Here is a 22,204-nt window from a genome sequence, read left to right on the forward strand (position 1 = left end):
CATTGAATTCCATGTAAAGTAATACATATAAAATATATATCTGTTATATGTACATATGTATTTTTGTAATGCTGAAAACAACTCATTTGTTTAATGTCAAAAGTATAAATAACTTTCGGAACATGATTATACTGAAACCTTCTAATGAGTATTAAATATAGAGTAAGAATTGATTTTCCTTCTTTTCCTTTAGTTTGCAAACAAGTCATTATATTCGTTGAACCTATCGCCGTTAAAAAGAAAATTATTTATTTAAAAACGACCGCGCAGTTATTTAACATTAACTAAAAATTAAACGTACGTTCATCTGTACGATTTGTATCGGGAAATAACTAAACGACTCCAAAAAATTTTTCTAAAATTTTCCTAAAATTTCCAACGTAATTTACGCATAGAAAAAGATAAAATTCTATTAAATTTATGTTTGCGTAATAAACGCCCTTATGCTTCCCTATGTAACAATTTTCCGTCAAATCACAGATGCATTTGGCAATGTAAAACCTATGGTAGATTTGTATTACCCAGTTTTGCAATTAATTTATTAATCGATGTACGCTTTAAGGATGCGACGATGGTTTCAATAGTAGCTTGTATCGTTCGCTCGCGTTATCTGCAACAACAAAGAACGTGATCGAATTTGTGAAATGTTGAAGAGTGGAAAAGAAGCACTTTCCCCTCTTACCTTTGATAGTTTCAACGAAGTACATGCTCTCGTTTTTCATGTTCGCTACCAATTCATCGGTAACTAAAACGTGGATACCCTGGGGGCCAAGGAAGAGCACAGAATGAAGTCGATCATGAGGTAACTTTAAAGTGTTCAGGAGCTTGTTCATCAAGGCGCTGCTAGTCAAGCTGTCCAAGTAGGCGACCCTCCACAGTGAACCGTTGTCTTCCAGCGAGAAATACAGGGTAAGTTTCGGGTTTGGCGCCTTCGAGTGGAGCGCGTTGAATAATCGGATGCCATCGACCAGACCGCAGATTTGGATCAAGTCGTCTCGAGAAAGTCGCAATATATCCGAGGCCGAGAAACTCGCGAACGTTGATTCGAAGGCGCTGAATCGACCGGCACGGAGCCACGTATTCGTCTGAGTCGCGGTAGCATCAGGTGACAATGGTGCCAAATACGACGATCCCTAAATCCAATTATACCCCTATTATTCAAGATCAAGAGCAATTCTAATCTACCGAAGAAACAGAACTCGAAGAAGGTATTTATTCTCAAATAATTATCTCAGGGAATTCTAAAACAAAACAATTAGCTATCTTCCAAGACGACGTTATCTCTTACATTAGTCGATATATAAAATTATTCCAAAATCTATGGTACAACCCAGGGAAGTTAACACTTTACCAACCGGGTATCCTATCAATCGACTTTCATAAAAATAAAAATAATTACCTCCGCAGTAACAGAAAGTTTTATTTAACATTTCTATAGACGCAAGAAAAAGCACATAGGGTCAACCGCTACTGGCCGGTAAAATGTTAACCCTTTGCACTCCAAATTATATTTCAATTTTGTTACTAGCAACTCCCAACGCTTTTAAGTGTTTTACTTGAAATTTACGTTAACTAAAAAATAAAGCAATTTAAACAAATTCAATCAAATATCTGCTTAATTTACACTGATGTTGTATTTTGTAATTTTCAAGCGTATGACATCTCTTGAAACTTGTTTCGCAAGAAAAAAAGATTGATTTCCCTTCTTCCTTCGGGTATTTCTCTGTTTGAGCAAACTGCACAAACCTTATGCTTTCTTTCGGATTACATGAAAATGAAATTGAATTCTATTGGTTTGAATTTGAAAAAATGTCGAGCATGACTCGACAAAGGAGCACCTGACGTAAGAACCGATGTCGAGTCACGCTCCACACAGGAGTGCAAAGGGTTAATAAAGAAATTTTACTCCATGGTTTTGAGTTTCCTTTAGGATCGCACCAGATATTTGGGTTAATTTTATATACCCTTTGGATTTTCATCGGTACCAGTTGCTGCGGGCTGTCAGAATTCTGTGCGGGCAAACTAACTTCTGCTTTGATGCAGGACTGATCTGGCAAGAGTGCCGCGGGCGATGGCAGAGCTGGTGCTGTTCCCACGTTTTCCTTGACGGCGTCCGAGGCAGGGACCAGCGGTACGATACCGGGATTGGAAACAGAAAGTGCCAACGGTGCAACCACAGGCGAAGTATTGCCGCTTATGGTCGAGCGAGATTGGGGTGATCTACAAGAACAGAGCAACCTTTAGCAACATTTTTCTAACACGTTTTGCTGTCCATAAATTATTTTCCGTGTACCATAAAAATCTTCAATTTTATATTCTTTGTTTTTTTTTTTAAATAAATTGGGGTGATCTACAAGAACAGAGCAACCTTTAGCAACATTTTTCTAAAACGTTTGCCGTCCATAAATTATTTTCCGTGTACCATAAAAATCTTCAATTTTATATTCTTTGTTTTTTTTTTAAATAAATTGGGGTGATCTACAAGAACAGAGCAACCTTTAGCAACATTTTTCCAACACGTTTGCTGTCCGCAAATTATTTTCCATAAAAATCTTCAATTTTATATTCTTTGTTTTTTTTTTTTTTAAATAAATGTATTTATAATAACAAAGATCTTGATAGAAACTATGGATAGAAACTATGGTAGTGGGCAGCGAATGTGATAAGATTGGAGGCAATATGGTGTCCGGTACAATTGCAAGAACAATTATCATCCGTCCAATCCGACTACTCTCAATTCCGACCGCGTACAAGTTCGAAGTTGGCTAGTTTAACGCGCGAGCAGTTTTGCATTCGTCAACGAGGATACATTGTAGAGCAGACGTTACGGAAGATTGACGTACGCGCACGGCGCGAATTAACGGCATTAGGCGCAATGAAAGCAAACACGGTTAATAATTGACACCGCAACCTATAGTGGTGTGCGAATATTATTAGTCGTCAGACCTTGTCGAGCTATCAGAGAACGAGGGACTATTATTCATAATGAGCGCTCCGTTTCGAAACGAAGCGCGACGGAATAAATAATGTAGTTTAATCGTTGACCTTAAAGTCGTCCAACTTATTGGCGGGTTACATAATCACGCGAGATCGCGAAACACGCGAATCAGTGGAATTTTCGTACCCCCGTCGCGTTACTTTTTCTTTTATCGTCTTTTTTTTTTTGTTCGATACCGACGAAATTTCGTACGCTCGGAATCTTACATGGCGCGACTCCTCGAGCGGAAGATCAGCCTTGAGATTCGCTTCCCGTCGATCCTCCTGTTTTTTCGGCCTTTCCTTATCGTCAGGCTGACTAATCCGCCGCGCATTAGATTACCTCTTCTCGATCTGGATTCCGAAATAGAATGAATAAACTTAGCCACCACTTCCACTTGCAGGGGGCCGCCGGTGACTGTTACTTCGTGCTCCAGAAGGTAAGTCGAGACATCGCTGAGAAACCCGGGCGTCGATCTAACGGCCCAGCAGCTCTTCAACTTCCAACTGGGACAGCTTTTTGGCATCTCGAGTACTCGTCTCTTAAATTCCATCTGGCATTACCCGAAGATCTCTCACTTTCGTGCAAGTTTCGCGTTCTCCGGTACTATCTCGTGCTCGTGTTTCCCGCGAATGCTTTCTTTCGCCTCTTCACTCGTTCTTTCATGAGTGCATGCAATCTGACCGCGCGAACGTTCCAGGAACCCCGAATTGCCTTTCCATCCATTCGTACGAATTTTAGTGACGATCGTTAATTCCACGTTCGGTTCACCTTCCGACTATCGGCGACCACATTACGATCGAAAGCAACGTGGTGCCCCTCGTGTCGTATCCCGGGCCTTGTTCGAGGCGCGATCAGCTTTGTACCTCATTCGCGACTGCGAGCCAATCGGTTCGTTCGAAAGTCTCGATTCGCGGACCAGAAGGTCGACGCCGGATACAATCGGTATGAATCAGATCGCTATTGGTACGCGCGTCTGCTCGAAACCGGATATCTCCAGTAACGGCTTTGTCGGCTGTTGTCGCGTGAAACTTTTCAAATCCTCGATCCTCCGACGATAACAAAACCCTATCTCGTTACATTCGTGCAGCGATCCTCTTCAATGAGACATTATCTGTTCACGTTCGATGTATCGATTCCTCTTTAATCGTCTTCAAGAAACGAACGCGACGCGATCACCGGCGTCCGCGAAACGCATTCTAATCCGAAGGAGTCCTTGGTGCGCCGACCGACAAATTACTCGATCGCATCCTTGCTCGTCGAGGAAATCGTCGTTGGTACTCGCTTCGCGTTGTTTCGGTTCGGTGGTTCGGGATCACCACTCACGATTCGCGTTTCCGCTTAGATCGAGCCTCGTAGCGATCGACGAAACCCGGTATCCGATTCGATCGATATCAAGCGATATCGGAAAGATTAAAGGAAAGAACGAACGGGCCCGGAAGTCACTCTCGGTGACGTTCAGTTCAAGGCTGAATCGAACCGCCCTGGCATCAGCTTTCCGGCGGCCAGGCTGCTCGTCATCTGAGGAAGTGATCCTGCCGTGACAGGAGCAACTGGCTGGCCAGGATCTCGCGCACAAGCACGCGCTGGTCGTCGACGCTCAACAACGACTCGAGACCGAGGATATTCGACGCACGTGATAATTGCGGACGAACGGCCGGAAATTGAGCTTCTACGCCGGACGAGGGCATTCCAACGGTGTGTTGACGCTTCACTCTCGATTCGATTCGCGATCGACAATAGGAAACTTTCGCCAGTCCCGTGCAACGACGATGACGGTGATCCGTCGTAATCGCGCTATAGTCGGCGTATTGGAAACACGAATGATTCACGGAGAGCGACGCCCGCGAGCAACGATTATCGTCGTCGCGATTCCCGTGACAACATTACACGCGTTCGACCGTTAAATCGTTCGGCTGTACCCTGCTGTGACCGGCTACCGTCCACTGAACAACGGATCCTCTCTCTGTTCGAGAAGCGAACGAGCGCGTTCTGGAGTCCACGGACGATTTATTTTTAAATTCACGGTCGATGCAGCGATCCGTTTCTTCCCCGATGCTCCGAATCCGCCGAAGGACGCGATCCAAGCGAACGAACGGCACAGAAATTATCTCACAAGGTGTAACTGGTTGCACTCATTTCCGTGCATCGTGCACGAGAGCCTCGTGGATCACCCCGGTGGTATAACACTGACCAGTCCACGTAAGGTATTCGTTTCCCGTGATCTTCTCGTCGACCAGCCGATGAAAAGCTGGCGTAGGTCGTGCTCGCGTGTCTCTCTGGTTGGCAGAAGTGGCTCGAGGCCGTGGAAACGAACGATAACCAACGTCGCGTCGATTGCTCGTAGGAAATATCGCTCGGTAATGAATCGACAATAACACGCCCGAGCGCAGGGAATTTTCACTCGAGAAGACAGTCACCGATCACCGCTTTATTTATAAACATGCGCTCTCAGCGGTAGATCATGTCTGCGACTCTCACTCGATACCGTTTTCCGTCGACTATCTTGATCACTGTACGCTCGACGGTCGCTCTCCTACGTAAGTCGCGATCCCGTCCGTGAGAGATCGGAGCGACGAACAAGGGAAGAAAATCGAAACGGAATCGCAGTCCTCGGACCTGTATTATATCGCGAAAAGACGAACGACTCCCCGTATTTTCGTAACAGGCTGATGAATAAACGAAAACCGAAGCGGCTGCGCAGCGACGCGTGTATCGTGTGGCGTTCTGAATCTATTTGTCGTCGAGGCTGTCTCTCTCTTTCCCTCGGCACATCGTTGTCGGCTCTACCAGATGCCGGCTCGTGCCAGTTCGAGCCAGTTTCCCGACTCCCGTGCCGGCACCTCCTCCTCCTCCTCCTCCTCCTCTTCCTCTTCCTCCACCACCAACCTTATCCCCCAACCCCGTATCGTCCATTGCCATTACCATCGCCGCCACTTCGCCAACCGTTTCTACCCCTTCCCCACTCATCTTCGATTCATCGGCGGTTCCCCTTCTACGACCACTGTGCCTCGGAGAGTACGGCAACGTTGCAATGCATTTGCAACTTTGTTCGTTCAGTGCATCGTGTACCGTAATCTTTTCTCTCGAACGTACGTTTCCCTACTCTACGCAATTTTAATCTACCGGCGGTACTGTTAGGTTTAAGCGATCTCTTCGGCTGAAGATAATTCGAGAGGATCAAGTTTGACGAAAGTTCTTGCGACTCTTTAAGTATTTGAGAGATTGCAATTTTTGTAATACGATCTGTACATTTTCAAGAGTTTAGCTATTCAGAAACTACGTTATCCTGAGTTTTATATAGTTGGTACACGTTCTAAATCTCGATAAGGAGAGCGACGCGTTGCATGCATATGCAATTCTCATCGAAGAGGCGTCTCGAGAGCGTTGTGCGCAGCCCGTTGCGCATCCAAACATGGCGTACATTTTTTTGAAATGCCGAAATTATTTTTTTCCACGGCGTCATTTATCAATTTTAATTCGCGAATCAATTTTTTTTATGATTAAAATAGTAGTTAAAGTAATTGGTTGCTTGCAAAAAATTACGAAACCTCATAGTCTGCAAGCTTAATATTGATTTATTTATTTATTAACGGAAATTAAACCTCTATATACAAATAAAAACATATGTAAATTGTAATGATTTCGGTTCTTTCCGATAAATAATAATCTATAAACGTTAAACGTGCAATTTAAAATTGGCATAAATATTTTTCTATTGGACAAGTATCTGTGTGCAAGACAACAGAATAAAAATGACTTAAATATTACTTTATATCAAGCTTGCAAACAGTTCAATATATTTTCATAATCGTTTACGATTTACTGAAACTCGATACGATCGCTCGGGAATTGTTGACTGCCTTTTCGCATTTTATTGCGTGGTTTGTCTTAACCATTTGAAACGATCTGAAAGTTCGAGGCTCCTTTTGCGCAACAACACGGACACGCGATTCTTTGTTCCTTGTTTACAACGATGCTTATAAATAACTTGGCCTCGAAAAAAATGTCGGTCCTGCGTCAGATCTGGTATTTATGGGCATTTAGAATGATCGACGACGAGAAGGTGAACGCATCGTGAATGAACGGACTTTGAAGCGTTACCGAATATCAAAATTGCGATTCCAAAAGTACTTTGAACCGAAATCGGTCATTCGACTCTTACGTATCTCTTCAACAAAAAATCGTACGAGGAATTAACCCTATTTGTATCTTATTCGTTTTGTTTCTTTTCCTTGGGGAGGTAGTCTGATCTAAGGAGGGAAAAATAGTTTCAACGTTTCGAAGTGCAATGTTAAAATATATACGAAATTCAGTTTTAAGAACTTTTAGAAGAATATGAATAAAAGAAATCGACTTCTTTAAGTTTCAGACTAAATTATCATTTTAAGTCGCCATTTTAATGCGTTGACTTTTAAACAGAAGCTCGTTTGATACTTGTTCGAATATAATTTAGTTTTGCACTTCGTGGAGTTTGCAGGTACCGGGTCGACTGATATAGATTACTGTTTGTTTGGACGAACGACCTAAACTTGAGATATCCGGAACGGGCCAGTTAAAGTTTACGCGGCGAAGGAAAATTCGATAAACAACTTTGCGCGTCACGAAACGAATAACAATTATTGTCGGCGTGATACAATGGAGGCGTGCCAATAAATTTCGCGCGCAATACTATGTCGAACCATCGGTGACGATGAACGAAAAATGATCACGAATTTTAATAAATGCAATAATTCTGGACGACCATACGTAAGAGATACATATACAGAGATAACAGATACCGCAAATCGAGTAAATTTGAAAATATCGAATGTCATTGATCAAACGCAAGCATAAACAAGTCATGTTTTGTACATAAAATTGCGTGTCTTTTTCATATGGGTTGTATAAGCACAAGCTTAACGCAAATTGAATTCGTACTCACACTGCCTCCGTCGAAGCGTAAGGACTCCCTCCGTTCTGTGCTATCAAAGTGGACGATAAAGATTCTAAAGGAATCTGTAAACAGAACCAAGAGACGCCATTTCATCACTTCGCGACGTTGTTTGTTAAATCCATCACTTACGTCGGAAAGAACCGTGCAGTCGTAGCTTGGTTGGTACTTGTCCTGCTCGTGCGGCGGTCGTCGCAAAATTTTGTCTCGATCTTGTTTGTGCTTTCGATCGGCTCCTTTTAATTTGAAGACTTTCACCTGGCAAGAAGCGGCGTGCAGACGTGGTCCACTTGGCAGCCGTGTTTCTACTTGGATTCGAAATGGCACGCCTTTTTCTCCGCCGTGCTTCTTTGGCGTGAATTCAGTACTGATACAATTTACCTGAAACCCAAGAAATTAAGAGCAACGTTATTTAGGGAACAACTTGTGGATCTGTCGATAGCATTAACACATTTTACAAGATGAACCAGCTTGGGCCATTTCTCTTAGACCTCATAAAGAGCCAAAAAGCAATATTTATAAGCTATTGAAAGGCAAATTGGTACAGAGTTCCTTTAAAACAGCTCAAACTACCGGTGACAAGTTTTTTTGATAGCATTTATATTTTTTCTTATACACTTTTGTGACAAGTAAATGATTATGCATACCACACTTCAATCAATTTGATATACCTTTATGTAAACGCCAACTTCCTTGGTAGGATCCCACATGAATTCCACGCTATTATTGGACGGAGACGGTTGACATACGTCCACCATCCCATAACTAAGGGGTACATCAACCTCCAACAATCTTTCACCGGGTCTTGTGCGTTGCCAAGCAAGCATCTGTTCCCGTTCCGTGTATTGAAGTCGCCTCTCGTGGAAGCATATGCGTATCGTCGACTGAAACAAAAAGGTCGGATGTCCCTTCAGAGACGTTGTAGCACCGTTTGGGTCGTACATCTTTCGAACGTCGAGAATCTATGAGCTCGCACCGAATGAAAGTGATTACATGCCGATACAGTGACGAGTTATCAGAATGGTGAACACTTGGATGTTTTTCTCACGATTCTCTGAACAATAACCGGTATACAGACTGCTTGAACAATATTTTACGAACCTAGACGCTTGCTGGTCGTACACAAAATGCATCATATTATACAATCGGTTGCGTTTGAAGAGATAAGCTCCAAGAAAAAAACTTTCAATAAAACGATAATACTATAACACACGTGTAATTGTAAGTAAATTGCAATGTCCCTAAACAGGCTTGTTTTTCTTTTGAAGTTGCATTGTCGTGCTCGAGCTAAATTTCGTCTCCTTGTTACGACATCGTTCCTTTCATACGAAAGGGAGGTTAGCTATTCTTGGAACGATTACACGACCAGTATGAGCTCACTTGGTTCCACCGTGAGAAACAAGCACGTTTTTTAAGATGTCGCTACCCAAACAAACAGAGCATTCCGAGGTAATCTCGTGAACAGGTGGCAGCGGCAACGTACCTTCAGAATTTTCCCGCGATAAGCGGACAGGTCGCCTAGTTTCTTCAGTTTGATCTCGTACGATTGCCCCTGATTTAGGTAGGTGAGCGTCTCCTCGTTGACTTTCGTCGCGATGCTCGTGGCCGCGGCAAGAACGCACTGAAAGCTGTGGAAAATAATATTCAACGTTCACCTAATACGATTTGAAACATTCAATTTGTCCAGAAGTTATGACTGTTTAAATATACGCATGAAATTTCAGAGCAACATTTCTGGCCAGAAATTATTTTTTCGGTAAGGAATTTTTTTCTCGAAAACGCGTAGGAATTCGGGGGTATGTTTATTCGCCAAAAATGATTGCAATTGATCGCTGCAACCAAAAATAATTTTTTTTAGAACGATTTCAAATGTTTTAATTTTAGCGAAAAAGTCCACCTAGTCGAATTTTTTTCTCGAAAGTGCGTAAGATTTCGGGGGTATGTCTATTCACCAAAAATGATTGTAATTGACCCCTGCAACCGAGAATAATTTTTCCAAAACGATTTGAAATTTGTTAAGTTCGCCAAAAAATTTCCGGGTCAGTATGGCAGTCAGATCAGGCCACGAAAGTCCATGAGGTGTAAGATCTACTTGTAGAGTAGATCCCTTTTTCCACGTTCAGACTAAAATACCCTTTCAAGAAATTCGTCGTCGGCGTACCGGCAATCCTCGTTGAGTTCGTTCACTTGCTGGGAGGAGGAAACGTGATTCCCCGAGGAAGAGGTCGGAGGATACTCCTCGTTGGACGGGTACAGCAACTGATGGAGACTGGCTGCCGTTTGTCCATTATTGTTACTGTCAGCCTCGACGGTGCCATTCGCGTTGTTCGCTGGCGCTGAATCGATCGTTCTATGTGACACGTGGTTCAAGCTGAAGCAGACATCGAACAGTAAAAAACAATCAATTCTACGGGTACATGGAGAGTCCTGGGCATGCATGTGCTGGTACTGTGCTTAAACATAATCCGGAGAACAGTGGAACCTCCGCATCACGTGCATTTCGAAACACTTTTCCAACGTTCACATTGTTCTTCATTTACCGTGACAGACCGCGAATGCGGAGGTCTCACTATAATTTCATGTTCACTCACTATAAATTAAGGAACACCGACGGCGAGATGATCAAATCCGAAGGAGTTCTCATAGCGACGATCGCGCGGTCTTTTAACGCACGAAGGGATCGATCGATCGCGCGGGACGACGGTCGATCGAAGTCGCGAGACTCTCAGGGAAGTTTCACTGCTTCGACGAAACAGTAAACGCGATTGCACGAGAGCGTTATGTTGTACGTGACATCGGCGTTCAGTAATTGGTGGCAATTTCTAGAGGAACAATTTATCCATTACTCGAATGGCTTTCGGGGCACGGTGCACCGAGCGTTTCCATTTCCTTCCCCCGGAACGGTCTCGTCTTTGAAGACGTTGCTCATTCGCTCGTGCAACAGCGTATGCACCGGGTTGCACCGAAACGATTCCCGGCAACGGGCGAAGGCCCGGTTCGCGTAAATATAGATCCAATTGTCAAAACATTTAAAAATAGTCCCCGTTCCCCGGCTATCGTCCGACGACTCCGATGCTCGAGATTATTGGAAGTTGGTTGTATTTTCGCACGGAGGATTTCGCGTTTCGAGTGGTCTCGATGCTCGATCGTCGATCACGAGATCGCCAACTACGTCACGTTTCGCGGGTATCGCACCGCGGTGGAATCACGTTTTTCGCGTGGCCGATCCGCCAACTGGCATTTAATACTGACGGTACGCCATCGCGAGATTACTACGGAGGAACCGCGTAAGAGAGTAAAGGTCTGACCCGCGTGTCATTTGCCCGATAGTTCTACGAAGAAACGGGACGATAAAGAGCTTATCTCGCTCGAGTCTCTGCGGGGGAGTCTCGTGGTAAATTCCGTTCCAGCTTTTTCTTTTGTTTCCTCGCGCGTCGTTTGCCTCTCCTCGATCGTGTTAATCGGCGGGTCTCGCCGATCGCGAATACGATTTCAAGTTAAAGACTGTCGAACGACACGAAATTTTCAGTAAGTTTTTAACGTTTAATCGAATATTCGATACCCTACATTCTTATATGCATTTTTGAAAAAAGTTTTAAGGACACTCTCGTTTATAAGAAACAGGAGATCCTATCGTTTGTTTTTCTTTTATTCCGTTGGTACACTTTACCATTTTGTTGGATGACCAAATAGAAATTAATGAATAAATGAATAGTTTGTGTTTTATAGTGTGGTACAGTAAGTATTCCTTCGTCTATTCGTGTATCTAGTTTATATCAAAAGGGATAGACTCCCTTAAGTCTGTTAATAGAATATCAACATAGAACATCACAAAAGTGGATAAACCCTTGAAAATAAATTTTGGAATAATTATTACAATGAACATTAATTCTGTTCTATATTTTTGTATTACTCCACGTTAAATGAAATTTATCTTATTTAATCGAAAAGAAAGAAGAAATATGTTTGTGACAAATGTTTGAGCGTTACATAACATTAAAAAAAAAAAGTAATACGAATATTGAAACCGCAATACGTATTTTTAGAATTAATTTACATTGCTATCGCTAACAAGTGTATCTGGTATTTTTAACAAGCGTAACACTTCCAAAGGAAGGGTATTTAAAGTTTATGTACACTTTGTGGCACGAAGTACAGTGAAAACTCGATAAATGTCGCTACTCCGGGTCCGGTCAGCAACACTTACGGAATAGGAGAATCGTCTTTCGAATTTGATTGTAGTTTGCCGACGCTTCGAACGCAGAAAGAGTCAGTAGCTAAAGAAGAAAAATGGACTGAAACTCGGATTTATCGCCCCAGTTTAAATATCCGCGTCAGTGTGACCACACTACTGCACAGAAGAAAGTTTTTTATTTTTTACTTTTTGTTAATAAAAATTTCACTATCATGTTGGGGAGATTTCTCTGATTAAAATGAGGCTAAACACGATATAAATCGGTCAATATTTGGTAGCATAATATTGAATTAAATATTGTACTTGCGAGTCTTTCTCTCTTTATTTATCCTTCTTGTGCTGTCCTTTTCTATGTTCGGAAATATCAAAGAACGACGCATCGAGGTGCTGGCTACATTTATCGAACGGGAGGTAGCTATTTTCAAACGGAACGATTCCACCGTTTCGTAAGTGATCAAAAACTGCAACACTTATGAAATAGGGGGTTTCGTTAGCTACCACTGTTCGATAAATGTACCAATCCACTGACCTTGCGAAGATACGAGTACACAAATATTGGCCGATTTATATCGTGTTTAGACTCATTTTAATTAGAAAAATCTTCCCCACATGATAGTAAAATTTTTATTAAAAAAAAGTAAAAAATAAAAAACTTTCTTCTTGTACAGTAGTGTGGTCACACTGACTGGGACATTTAAACGCAGGTGACGAAGGCAATAAAGATATTTAAAGAAAGCCGCTTCGTCTCCGGTTACACTTCGCCTCACTGGTTCAAGGGGGATCCCCCTAGTGGTGGGGATAAAAATGTATCACGGAACAGCTCTTGAGGACATTTATCGAGTATTCACTGTATCATGAATATTCTTCGGTGTATAATTGTGTGGTTTCTATACAGTACACATTAAACGTTTCTGCGTTTATCTCAAATCCAGAGGATGTTGTTCTTAGTATGGCATCCAATCTCCATATTAATTCTTCTTTTACTCCGGCGATTTGAACAGTTATCGAACAATCATTAAAACTCAACTGCTTTTTCCTCGGTTCAATTTGTTGCAAATATTTTTTAACTTGTCAGACCTTTACCTCTAGCCTACAGGAAATGTTCACGATGCACTGCAAAAAGTTTATCCATGACTATAAGGTACAACATACAGAGTACAACCAGAGAGAAAAGAAAGAACGTCAAAAACATTTAATCGAATTATTACGAATGAAACTATCCGAATAATTTGCTTACAGGTTGTAATATTTTAATAAATATGTAGAGTACAAAAACTTTTTATGCGTGCATCTTCAAAGCTAGTCACGTTTTATCCATAATTACCATTAGAAGCAGTAAAGGTTCCACTTTGAAATGGTTTTATATCGATTCGACTTTCCGTTCTGGTGATATCGTCGTTTAAATAGAAGCGTAATTTTTCTAATTCCGCTATCTCTCTTTTCGTCTCACGCGTCGAACCTCTCTCTCGTTCACGCATCGTGCTGACCTACCTCAATCTAGTCACCTGTGCGGTGGTCAGTCGCGCATACTATTTACACGAATTTACTATTTATTACGAGGATCCGGTATTTATCAATGAAATGCTTCGAAATCTTATATCTCCGGAATTAACTGCGCTATCGACTTGAAATAAAATTCGTTTTCAAGCTTGATCTTCTATCCGATGAACGTATTATTATAATTTGTGTTCTTATCGTTTTATACGTTTATTTTATAATCTTAAAGTTGTTCTTATCTTTCGTGATTTTCGATATGTCTTTCGAGTCTTCCGTGATGCCTCGATTATCTTCCTGGATTGTTGTGTCAGGGTTGTACAATTTTAAGGGTTGTTGCAATTTTTGTTCCTTTTATTTAGAAACATTACGTCACAGTTGACCATTCACTGCATTTTCACCTCGATTTTTTTCCACCAAATCACGGTGATATCAACAACGAACATAGAGGATATTTTTACAATAGAGAAAAGATATAAAGGAAAAAGTATTCATGTTCAACGCCAACCAAAACAGAAACATTTTTAAGTTTAAGAACTTTTAAAATTGTACTGATTCACAGTTATGGTGGCCTGATGGTAATTTTTAATTTACGATTGCTTTTTCCTTATTATAATAGAAAATTGACTGGTATTATGTTCCAAAATACGTTTATACTGTTATAACATCGCTTTGATGATTTCATATCGGTATTCGTAGAATTTGGTTATTTTAAACTTACTGGAATAACTATCTAAGAACATCGATATTTCACCGGTGAATATTGCGAAAGTTTGGAGAACTTACTTGGAATTTTGTTGATTTTCTGGCGATGGTGCTTCTTGCTTGAAGACCGTCAGCGATGGCAGAGCGAGGAGGGCTTCGCTGCAAGTAAACGAAACTTTGGCTACAATTTTGGACCATCGTACGCACACTAATCAGCGACTCAACGTACAACAACAATAAGGCAAGATCTACGCGATTATCTGATGCAGCGTTTCCCAAACTGTGTTTGAAAACTGAGAAAAAAAAGTAAACCAATTTTCTATTAAAATAGTTTTATTTACAAATCGTCGATACGTTAGTTGTATTTGTACATTGAAAATTTAATTTTTAACATAAAATAATCACGTAAGATGCTTTGTATTCAACAGATACGTTATCTCGCGAAACGTTATTGAAATGTAATTCGGGTTTTCGATTGGACGATGTCTCATCCGATAATAACCGACAGATTCCAGTTTCCATTATCAGCGTTCATTGATTAAGATTTCGTGACGCCGGGAACAGACGGATGATCAAGAATAATTTATTCGGGGCGTTCGTCAACGTAAGTTTTCGACTGTCAGTGCCGAGTCAAGTACGGAATAGTGATTTCTCCCGACGGAACAAGTATTAACATAATACAAATACACAGTTCGAACAAAAGTTTAGTATTCACGTTGATCTTTAATTCACCTTTTCGAGACTTGGCGAAAACCTTTGAACTTCGATACGTAAGGATCGCGGACTCAAAAAGAAACACTCGCATGCGTAATCTAAGAAAACAACAAATTGTTGAGTAACAGCAATCAGCATGACTGATACGATGCAAATGTTTATAACTACCAAACAAATTGATTTAAAGGAAAATTTATTTCATGCATCAGTTTCCTTGTGTTATCGCGTCTGTTATGTAATAAATTAAGACAATCTGTCAGAAAATGTTTCTTTTAAATCCGTTTGTTCAGTTACAAGTATTTCTGTCGTAACATTCGTAAGTGCCAATACATTTGTTTAGCATTGTACCTTTTGCAATTTGTTCAAAGATAAAGCTTCGTTTCGCTACGGAGAAACCAACGCGAAACGTAACAAATTCTTTATCCGTGGCTTGCGTAAACCACACTTTATGCAAAGACAAAACAATGAACATTCTCAAACGCGTTTCGGTTATTCTGATATTTGTTTTCCATCTGCGAGCCAGGAATCGTAAATTTTGTCGGGTTCGATCGCCGGTCGATAGAACCGATATACGAATACGATAACGATAAATCGATAAGTGGTTCGCGAGAACGTTACGATGCATTCGATCGTTCAAGACGGAACGAAGAATCGGAGGATCGTTTGAGAACCTCTATGATAAGAATTGAGTCACTAAGGTCAACCAAAACCGGAACGCACCGGTTCGTTAATGCAGTGAATTTAATATCAGCCGTGCGAGAAATACCGCGATAAAGTAATGCCAAAAGTAACGTGGAAACTTGTTTACAATTTCCTTTTTGCCCGTTGTTGCAATAAAATCGGATGAAGCAGCATACAACGAAGAAAAAAAGATTACTCGATGAACCGGAGAAAAAAAAACACACAGTATATTGTGTAACGATCGTTTGTTTGAGGAAAACTTCGTTGTAATTATTGACAGAGGACTTTACGCCTGCATACGGCTTAATTAGCAATAACTGGTAAGCTTCTCGATGCATTCATTTATTCTTTAAAAACATTCTATAACCTCGTCGAATAAAGGTTTATTGAAATTGAAAACAAATAACAAATATTTAATTACTTTTTTAAACAAATTGAAACAAAGATCATATTACGTTGATGAGAAAAAACTGATAATTAGTAGATAGTAGATAACTCATCAGATGAGTAAATATTAAGCATGAAATAAATAAATATTTCGTGCATGTTCTATCTTCCAATAAATCACACTTTATTCGATCAAGTTTTATCATTTATTTAAGAGTAAAAAAATTATATTTATGATTATTACATTTTGGTACTCTGTTCATCGTAAACCTTTCCTTCTCTCTTTTATTTGCATTTTCCTGTGCCTTTATTTATATTATTTGATTTAAATCGTATAAACACATATATATTGTTTAAGTCTATCACTCACCTACTTTTCAAATATTGATGCATGCTTTTCGAGTCTCGAAAATCACTCGCGATTCTTCTTCCTCGAAAACATTTAACCACCGAGTATCCACAAAACACTTCGATTCGCTAGCTCGAACTCACCCGATCCGACCGTAAACAGCCGTTTCTAATCATCGTCGTCGTATCGGTTCTTTCGTTACGGATTGTCGAGTCGACGAGATTTCGAGCTTTCCGTTTAAATTTCGCCGGGTGATCTAGGGTCACGTGCGTGCAAGGATGCGCGCGGTACTTCTAAATAGCAAGCACGCCGAGAAAGTGGAAAGTGATTCACCACAGGGAACACAAATGCCAAGAATAACTGTGTTTCACGCTCGGGAACCGTTCGAGATGCCGGTTCCTCGTAGATTTCCGTCCTGAGTTACGCGTTTCGCGAAAATTTTCATTCATGAACGATCGAAATGCTCGCGGAACGCTCGGGAGCTCGCGTGCCACGTGCGTACTAACCGCCAGCTGATAGCTGACGGTGGTTTACTGCACCTCCTATTAGCGTTTACGCGTCTATCTAGTCGCGTAGAAGACTCGAATCGATCGGATTCTACACACTTTCTGTCTTTGGTAAACGTCGATGGACTTCAGATACCCTGTCGTGATCCGAATCTTGATAATAGATAAAGGTTAACAACGAATATCTTTCGAAACGCGTGTTCGAATGACCGCCGAAAAGAGTATCTTCACGATAAACGATGGTTTCGAGTGAGATAAGAGGACATGGCGAATCTAGCGAAACGAGTTGCGCAGTGAAAAGATTCAAGAGCTGAACTTACTTCTCGTCGCGGAATAGCAAAATTCGTCTGGTATGTTAATTGGAAGAGTAACTCGAAAGTAGAAGTGAATTAATAGAGCCGGACGTAGGAATTTTGCGGACTTATTTCTCAATTGGTTCCGGGACAGAGAAACGCACGTGCCTGTACGCGCGAACACTCGCTAAGCGTCTGTACCCGGCGTGGTTTCAAAGTGTACGCCATCCGAGCGACGAAACACCGACAACTGTGTCTGGTTCGAACCGGATTTCTGACTCGACGCCACGCTTCCATCCCACTATGCTTCGACCATGTTTCGATCGAGATTCGATCCGCTCGCGCTTGCACTTCAGTCAGAGAAACCTATATTATCGGCGCTAACCTGTTGGTATCGACTGCTGGTCGAATTCGACTTCAAAAAGATTTAACAAAAAAATAGCGTTTTGCGTCCGAACAGAGATAGGACAAATAAAAGAAATCATTTTTCTAAATGTCAAATGTGATGTTAATCATTGCACTTGAATGGAATAAAATATCATTTAAATGAAAGTATGAAAATACTTGTTGTGAAAATGTCAAATGTGATGTCAATCATTGCACTTGAATGGAATAAAATATCATTTAAATGAAAGTATGATTTGAAAGACAATGGCGAACTTAAAGAATTTGATTTATAGTTTCAAACATTCGTTGCTAATGAAACATTCAATACAGATTTATTGCCTCTAATAACAATATGAAGCAACGAACGTGTTTCAAGTATGAAAAAATGTTGACAAATCTATAGAACAAATTTTGTTTAATAAAATACCACATGTAGTTTTTTGATTTCGTTGTATATGTTTTTTTCTTCTTCAAAGAAATCACAGTCTGAGAAATACTGATCCAGATGACATTATTCAAATACTTTGAATATCCAAAGATTTCATCGGTGCAAAGAGTATTTGAGTACCGATGTATCAAGTATTTGAATTATGTTCGAATGTAGAAAAATTTGACAAGCAATTCCAGCCCTATTTCAAATTCGATTTCCGAGAGTAGAGTATCTTGCCTCCATTGTTTTGTATCCTTCGCGTTTGTACGTTATTTATATTTATAAAAAAAAGTGAATGTACCTCATGTTGTAAGAAGCGACGGCTGTCGCGAGATCGGATGCTGCAAGTGCCGATAGGGATCCATCGAAATCGGCGGCAAGATGTTCTGCCAGTTCCTCCACCTGAGTCGACCAACCTTGTCCAGAACCATTGCTTCCGACAGATCCTGCAACCGCGAGAAACGTTAAGTTGAGTACGTTTGTACATTATTGAAAAGTCATAATAATTAAGCGTCGTTGGTACATTCTTTTATTTGCTAAACCTAGTACCCTAATATTTCTGACCAATTTAAAATGGTACTGCGTAATTTGGCATACGCTGTATATCGTTCAATGTTTTGCCAACGTTAGAGTAAATTTATCGGTTTATCACAGCGAGAGAAACATTTGACGCAACATTTCAATCTCTACTTTTCCTTCGACGGAAATTTTGCAAGGCCAACGTCGGACCCGTCAAGACTAGGACTCTATTTTTACCAATTTATATTGTACCAGCTTGAGCGTTGGCATAATTGATGTAAAACTGATGATGCATGGCCCCGATCCTAGACTTTGTGTCCTGAAGGGCCGTGACCGCGTTCCGTCGTCGCGCCTTGGACGTTATCGCAGGGTATCGTCGGCTCTGTAGCAACGGTAGCCTGGAGTTGTCGACCTCGCACCACTTCATTCTACGTGTTCCCAGAAGCAAAAAGAATCGGCCACCACTCGAAGCAACACCACCGTAACGAAACAACGCGCACACCTCCGCCTAGTTTCTCTTGCGCGGAGAACTAGCGTCGTCTTTCGCTCTTTCTTCGAGTGGGCTTAATCTGCGATACACTGTGTACTCGAGAGTTATCAGTTCCAGCGACCACGTGGTCGAAAAGGCGTCGAACGTAGCGAGCAAGCTGGCACGATGCTTTTCGTGAATTAGTCGCGAACCGATCGTCCAAGTAGCATCAACACACGAACGAATCCGTGAACTTTGCCATTTTGAGATATCAGGAGCCCTTCTTCTCAGTCGACGGACACGTGGATCGGCCGATATCTCTCTTCAAACGCAAGGACGACGCTTCTAAGCGATCTCGTCAAAGGCACGTGTCCCCGTTTGTGGACGACGAGGAGGATTGTTGCGAATCGCGAAGGATCAGTGTTTGATATTGTTTATACTTTAATCCAAGATTAAACGTCGTTGCAGACACGCTGGTTTTAAACGAGGAAAGAGTTCGGAAACGTCGTGCCTACGACTGTGTGTCACGGGTCGTTTGAACATGACCTTTCGTACGATATATCTATACGTGGAGCTACACGATAATGACGACAACACTGCAGTTCAATGGTGCAAATATTCTTGAAAAATCCGAGGAACAAGGGCAGAGAACTTTGGACAAGTGTCAATTTTTACAATCGAATTTGAGGCAATTGTGGATCATAAAGGTAATAATTTGTGATTGGAAAATAATTTATATCTAATCATTTTAGGGTTCCTGAGAATGTTATAAATTCTTTTAGACGTTCGTAGTCTCTTCCAGGCGCATTTAAACGATCAAGGATAATTTACCCCCTGATAAGGGTAGTTGAGGACAAAAACATCGTCTACATGGTAAGTTATACCGTAAAAAAGTTCTATTCCACGCAATATTCTAATATTGTTTAACAGGAAGTGTTGCACTCCTTCTTATGAACTTTCAGGGGTGGTTTCACTCCCCATATAAAAAATGTAACGTGTAATATTTTTTGATGTTCTAGGCGTATGCAAAGTTTTCTTTCTTGTAAGTTACAAATTATATCTTCATCGATCTAAGAAGGTCTAACGAGGTCTTACGCTGACTGAAAAATTCCAACTAATGATAATCGATTTTTGGGGGGCAGACAGCTTATAGTTTTTACTGGACTATTTTTTTCAACATATTTTTATTAATAAAATTAATGAATCTTACTTTAAGTATTTCTTATAGTTTTGCACGTATTTATTATTTTTATTTACTATGTTTGTGAGACCCCCTAAAAGTCTAATGTTGACAGTACAAGTTAATTGCGTGTATGGAGGATGGAATTAACCAAAAATGTGCAATGTTTATATTAAAAACAATATTGGAGAAATAAATACTACCAACCACTGCTACTACTACTACTACTACTACTACTACTACTATATTTTTGGACGTTAAGTGCATTTTGTAGTTTTTTGAGAATTAAAATTTTCTATGAACGCATAAACATTCACAGTCTAGTGATAACATTAACGTTATATATCTTAAAAATTACAAGTCGTTTGTCCCCAAAAACCGTGTATCGTTAGATTTTCAAGCTCTACCATCATTGGGTTGCGGGGCCTTCCTTCTCAAGTGTTTTTATTCCGAAAAACATTCCATAAAAGGTGTCTATGAACTCTGTTAGACTACCAAGAGATGTTTTTGAAATAAAAAAAAGATTAAGATCGACTTTGCGTGTTATTTAAGATTATCTGACCATTTCTTACGTGCTATATCTGATAAAGATTTTAGGTATACTGACCGTCTCTTCTAGCATGCTTCTTCTCGAGCTCTGTGATTTGCTGCAACGGCTCCCCGGCACGTCGTTTCAGGCTGGTCAGCTGGCAATTCGCGGTATGGTCGGTGGATGGGCTCAGATGTTGGGGCGATCCGCTGTTCGAATGTATCTGGACACCGTCCTCCGGAGAGTTCTCAGGCGAGTTGTACTTGTCCTGCCAGAAACAATTTTGCTGACTGTGATATCCCATTGACGCCTATAAAACGTTTGTTCGTCAGTTTACGGGGACGGATCGCGCGAAACACGAGGTACGGAACCTGTTCACGATAAGCCGATAAGGTCCATGCTGCTGCACGATTTTCCCGAAATCATCCGCAAGTGGTCGACTTTGGCGGGCGTCCATTGGGGGCAGAATAGCGATACAAACAAGGCGAAAGCTACTGGCGTCGTTAGCATGCGGCCGCAAACATGGAGGACCGAACGTGTAAGCGGACTGTTCTCTCTTTCACGAAGTTAAGAAAAGATAAAAAAAAAGGAGCGTCGCGTACGAAATTCCGTTTGTCGTTGACGAGAGGGAGTGGAGAACTTACGTGCTGGGTGGCGATGACGTCGCATCTGTTCTGACGAACAGGAGACAGCTGCTCGTACGGCGGAGACGGCGTGTTGGGAAACCATATCGTCCCGTTCAGAGCATCTGCGCCGCCGTCCATGATGAATTGGAGCTCCATTCAACGACCCTAAATCTCGAAGCACTCGCACCAGACTTTCTTTTCTCTGTATACCACCCTCGGAGCATCAATTGTTTCGATCCTGATTACGAATATTGCCGTTCGAGTGCTCAAAGATTGTATCGGAGAACGCTTTGGTAGCGTATTTGGAAGAGAAGACGATTGAGTCTTAGGCTGATTGGTGACTATTAAACCGGGACTTTTGGGGGTTTCTCTTTAAACACTTTAACCGCGCGTGTACATGTTCCTTCCGTGTCAGATGGATTTCCCTTCTCGTTCCACTTGATATTTCTTCCGGTTTCGTTCGTCTAACCAAAACGTCCTCCTTTTTCACGCGTTCGCCGCGTATTCCTCGGCTGGATCTTCGATGATCCCGGAAGCGCGCGGTACATCACTCGACTAATCGTCGATTAACGGCCGATTTTGTCGCGGACGGGACTGAGTTATCCTTAGAACATCACGAAGAAGCTGTTGTACAATTTCTTGATACCAGTTGTCTCACGTTGCCGGTGCGTTTCCAGGAGTGCGCAACCCCGCGACCTCAGGGATAAAAATCGCGAAAAGACGACGAACGCGTCCTCGAATACCATCGCCACACCTTGGCTGCAAAGCATTTTGTTATTATTTTCCGTAGACACCTGGAAGCCGCGCGAAAAGACAACGGTGCGCTGCGT

The 22,204-nt window shown here is 41.5% G+C and overlaps 1 protein-coding gene and 1 long non-coding RNA gene across 7 annotated transcripts; one reads left to right on the forward strand and one right to left on the reverse strand.

Moving 5' to 3' along the window:
• Nucleotides 1–4: 4 nt before the first annotated feature.
• Nucleotides 5–21,974, reverse strand: LOC122403392 (transcription factor CP2-like protein 1). Of its 6 annotated transcripts, none has more exons than XM_043406893.1 (12): nt 21,393–21,974; nt 20,827–21,016; nt 18,353–18,497; nt 14,386–14,463; nt 10,072–10,281; nt 9,394–9,538; nt 8,582–8,818; nt 8,043–8,291; nt 7,902–7,975; nt 1,965–2,220; nt 683–1,133; nt 5–610 (listed from the first exon to the last, which is right to left on the reverse strand). In XM_043406893.1, exons 1-12 carry the CDS (start codon nt 21,528–21,530, stop codon nt 558–560), a joined length of 2,226 nt encoding a protein of 741 aa, XP_043262828.1. In that variant the 5' UTR covers nt 21,531–21,974; the 3' UTR covers nt 5–557. The 6 variants fall into 6 exon arrangements, with proteins under 6 accessions (XP_043262828.1, XP_043262827.1, XP_043262829.1 ...); XM_043406892.1 differs by having other exon boundaries at nt 8,582–8,794; nt 20,827–21,058; XM_043406894.1 differs by having other exon boundaries at nt 2,028–2,220; nt 20,827–21,058.
• Nucleotides 19,034–20,918, forward strand: LOC122403397. Its single transcript, XR_006259617.1, has 3 exons — nt 19,034–19,746; nt 19,822–19,912; nt 20,839–20,918. It is a non-coding gene; the product is annotated as an uncharacterized LOC122403397 (long non-coding RNA).
• Nucleotides 21,975–22,204: the final 230 nt, after the last annotated feature.

The sequence above is a fragment of the Colletes gigas genome, unplaced genomic scaffold, assembly GCF_013123115.1.
Source record: "Colletes gigas isolate AHSC1104 unplaced genomic scaffold, ASM1312311v1 Colletes_gigas_Sc00051, whole genome shotgun sequence".
Lineage (NCBI taxonomy): Eukaryota > Metazoa > Arthropoda > Insecta > Hymenoptera > Colletidae > Colletes > Colletes gigas.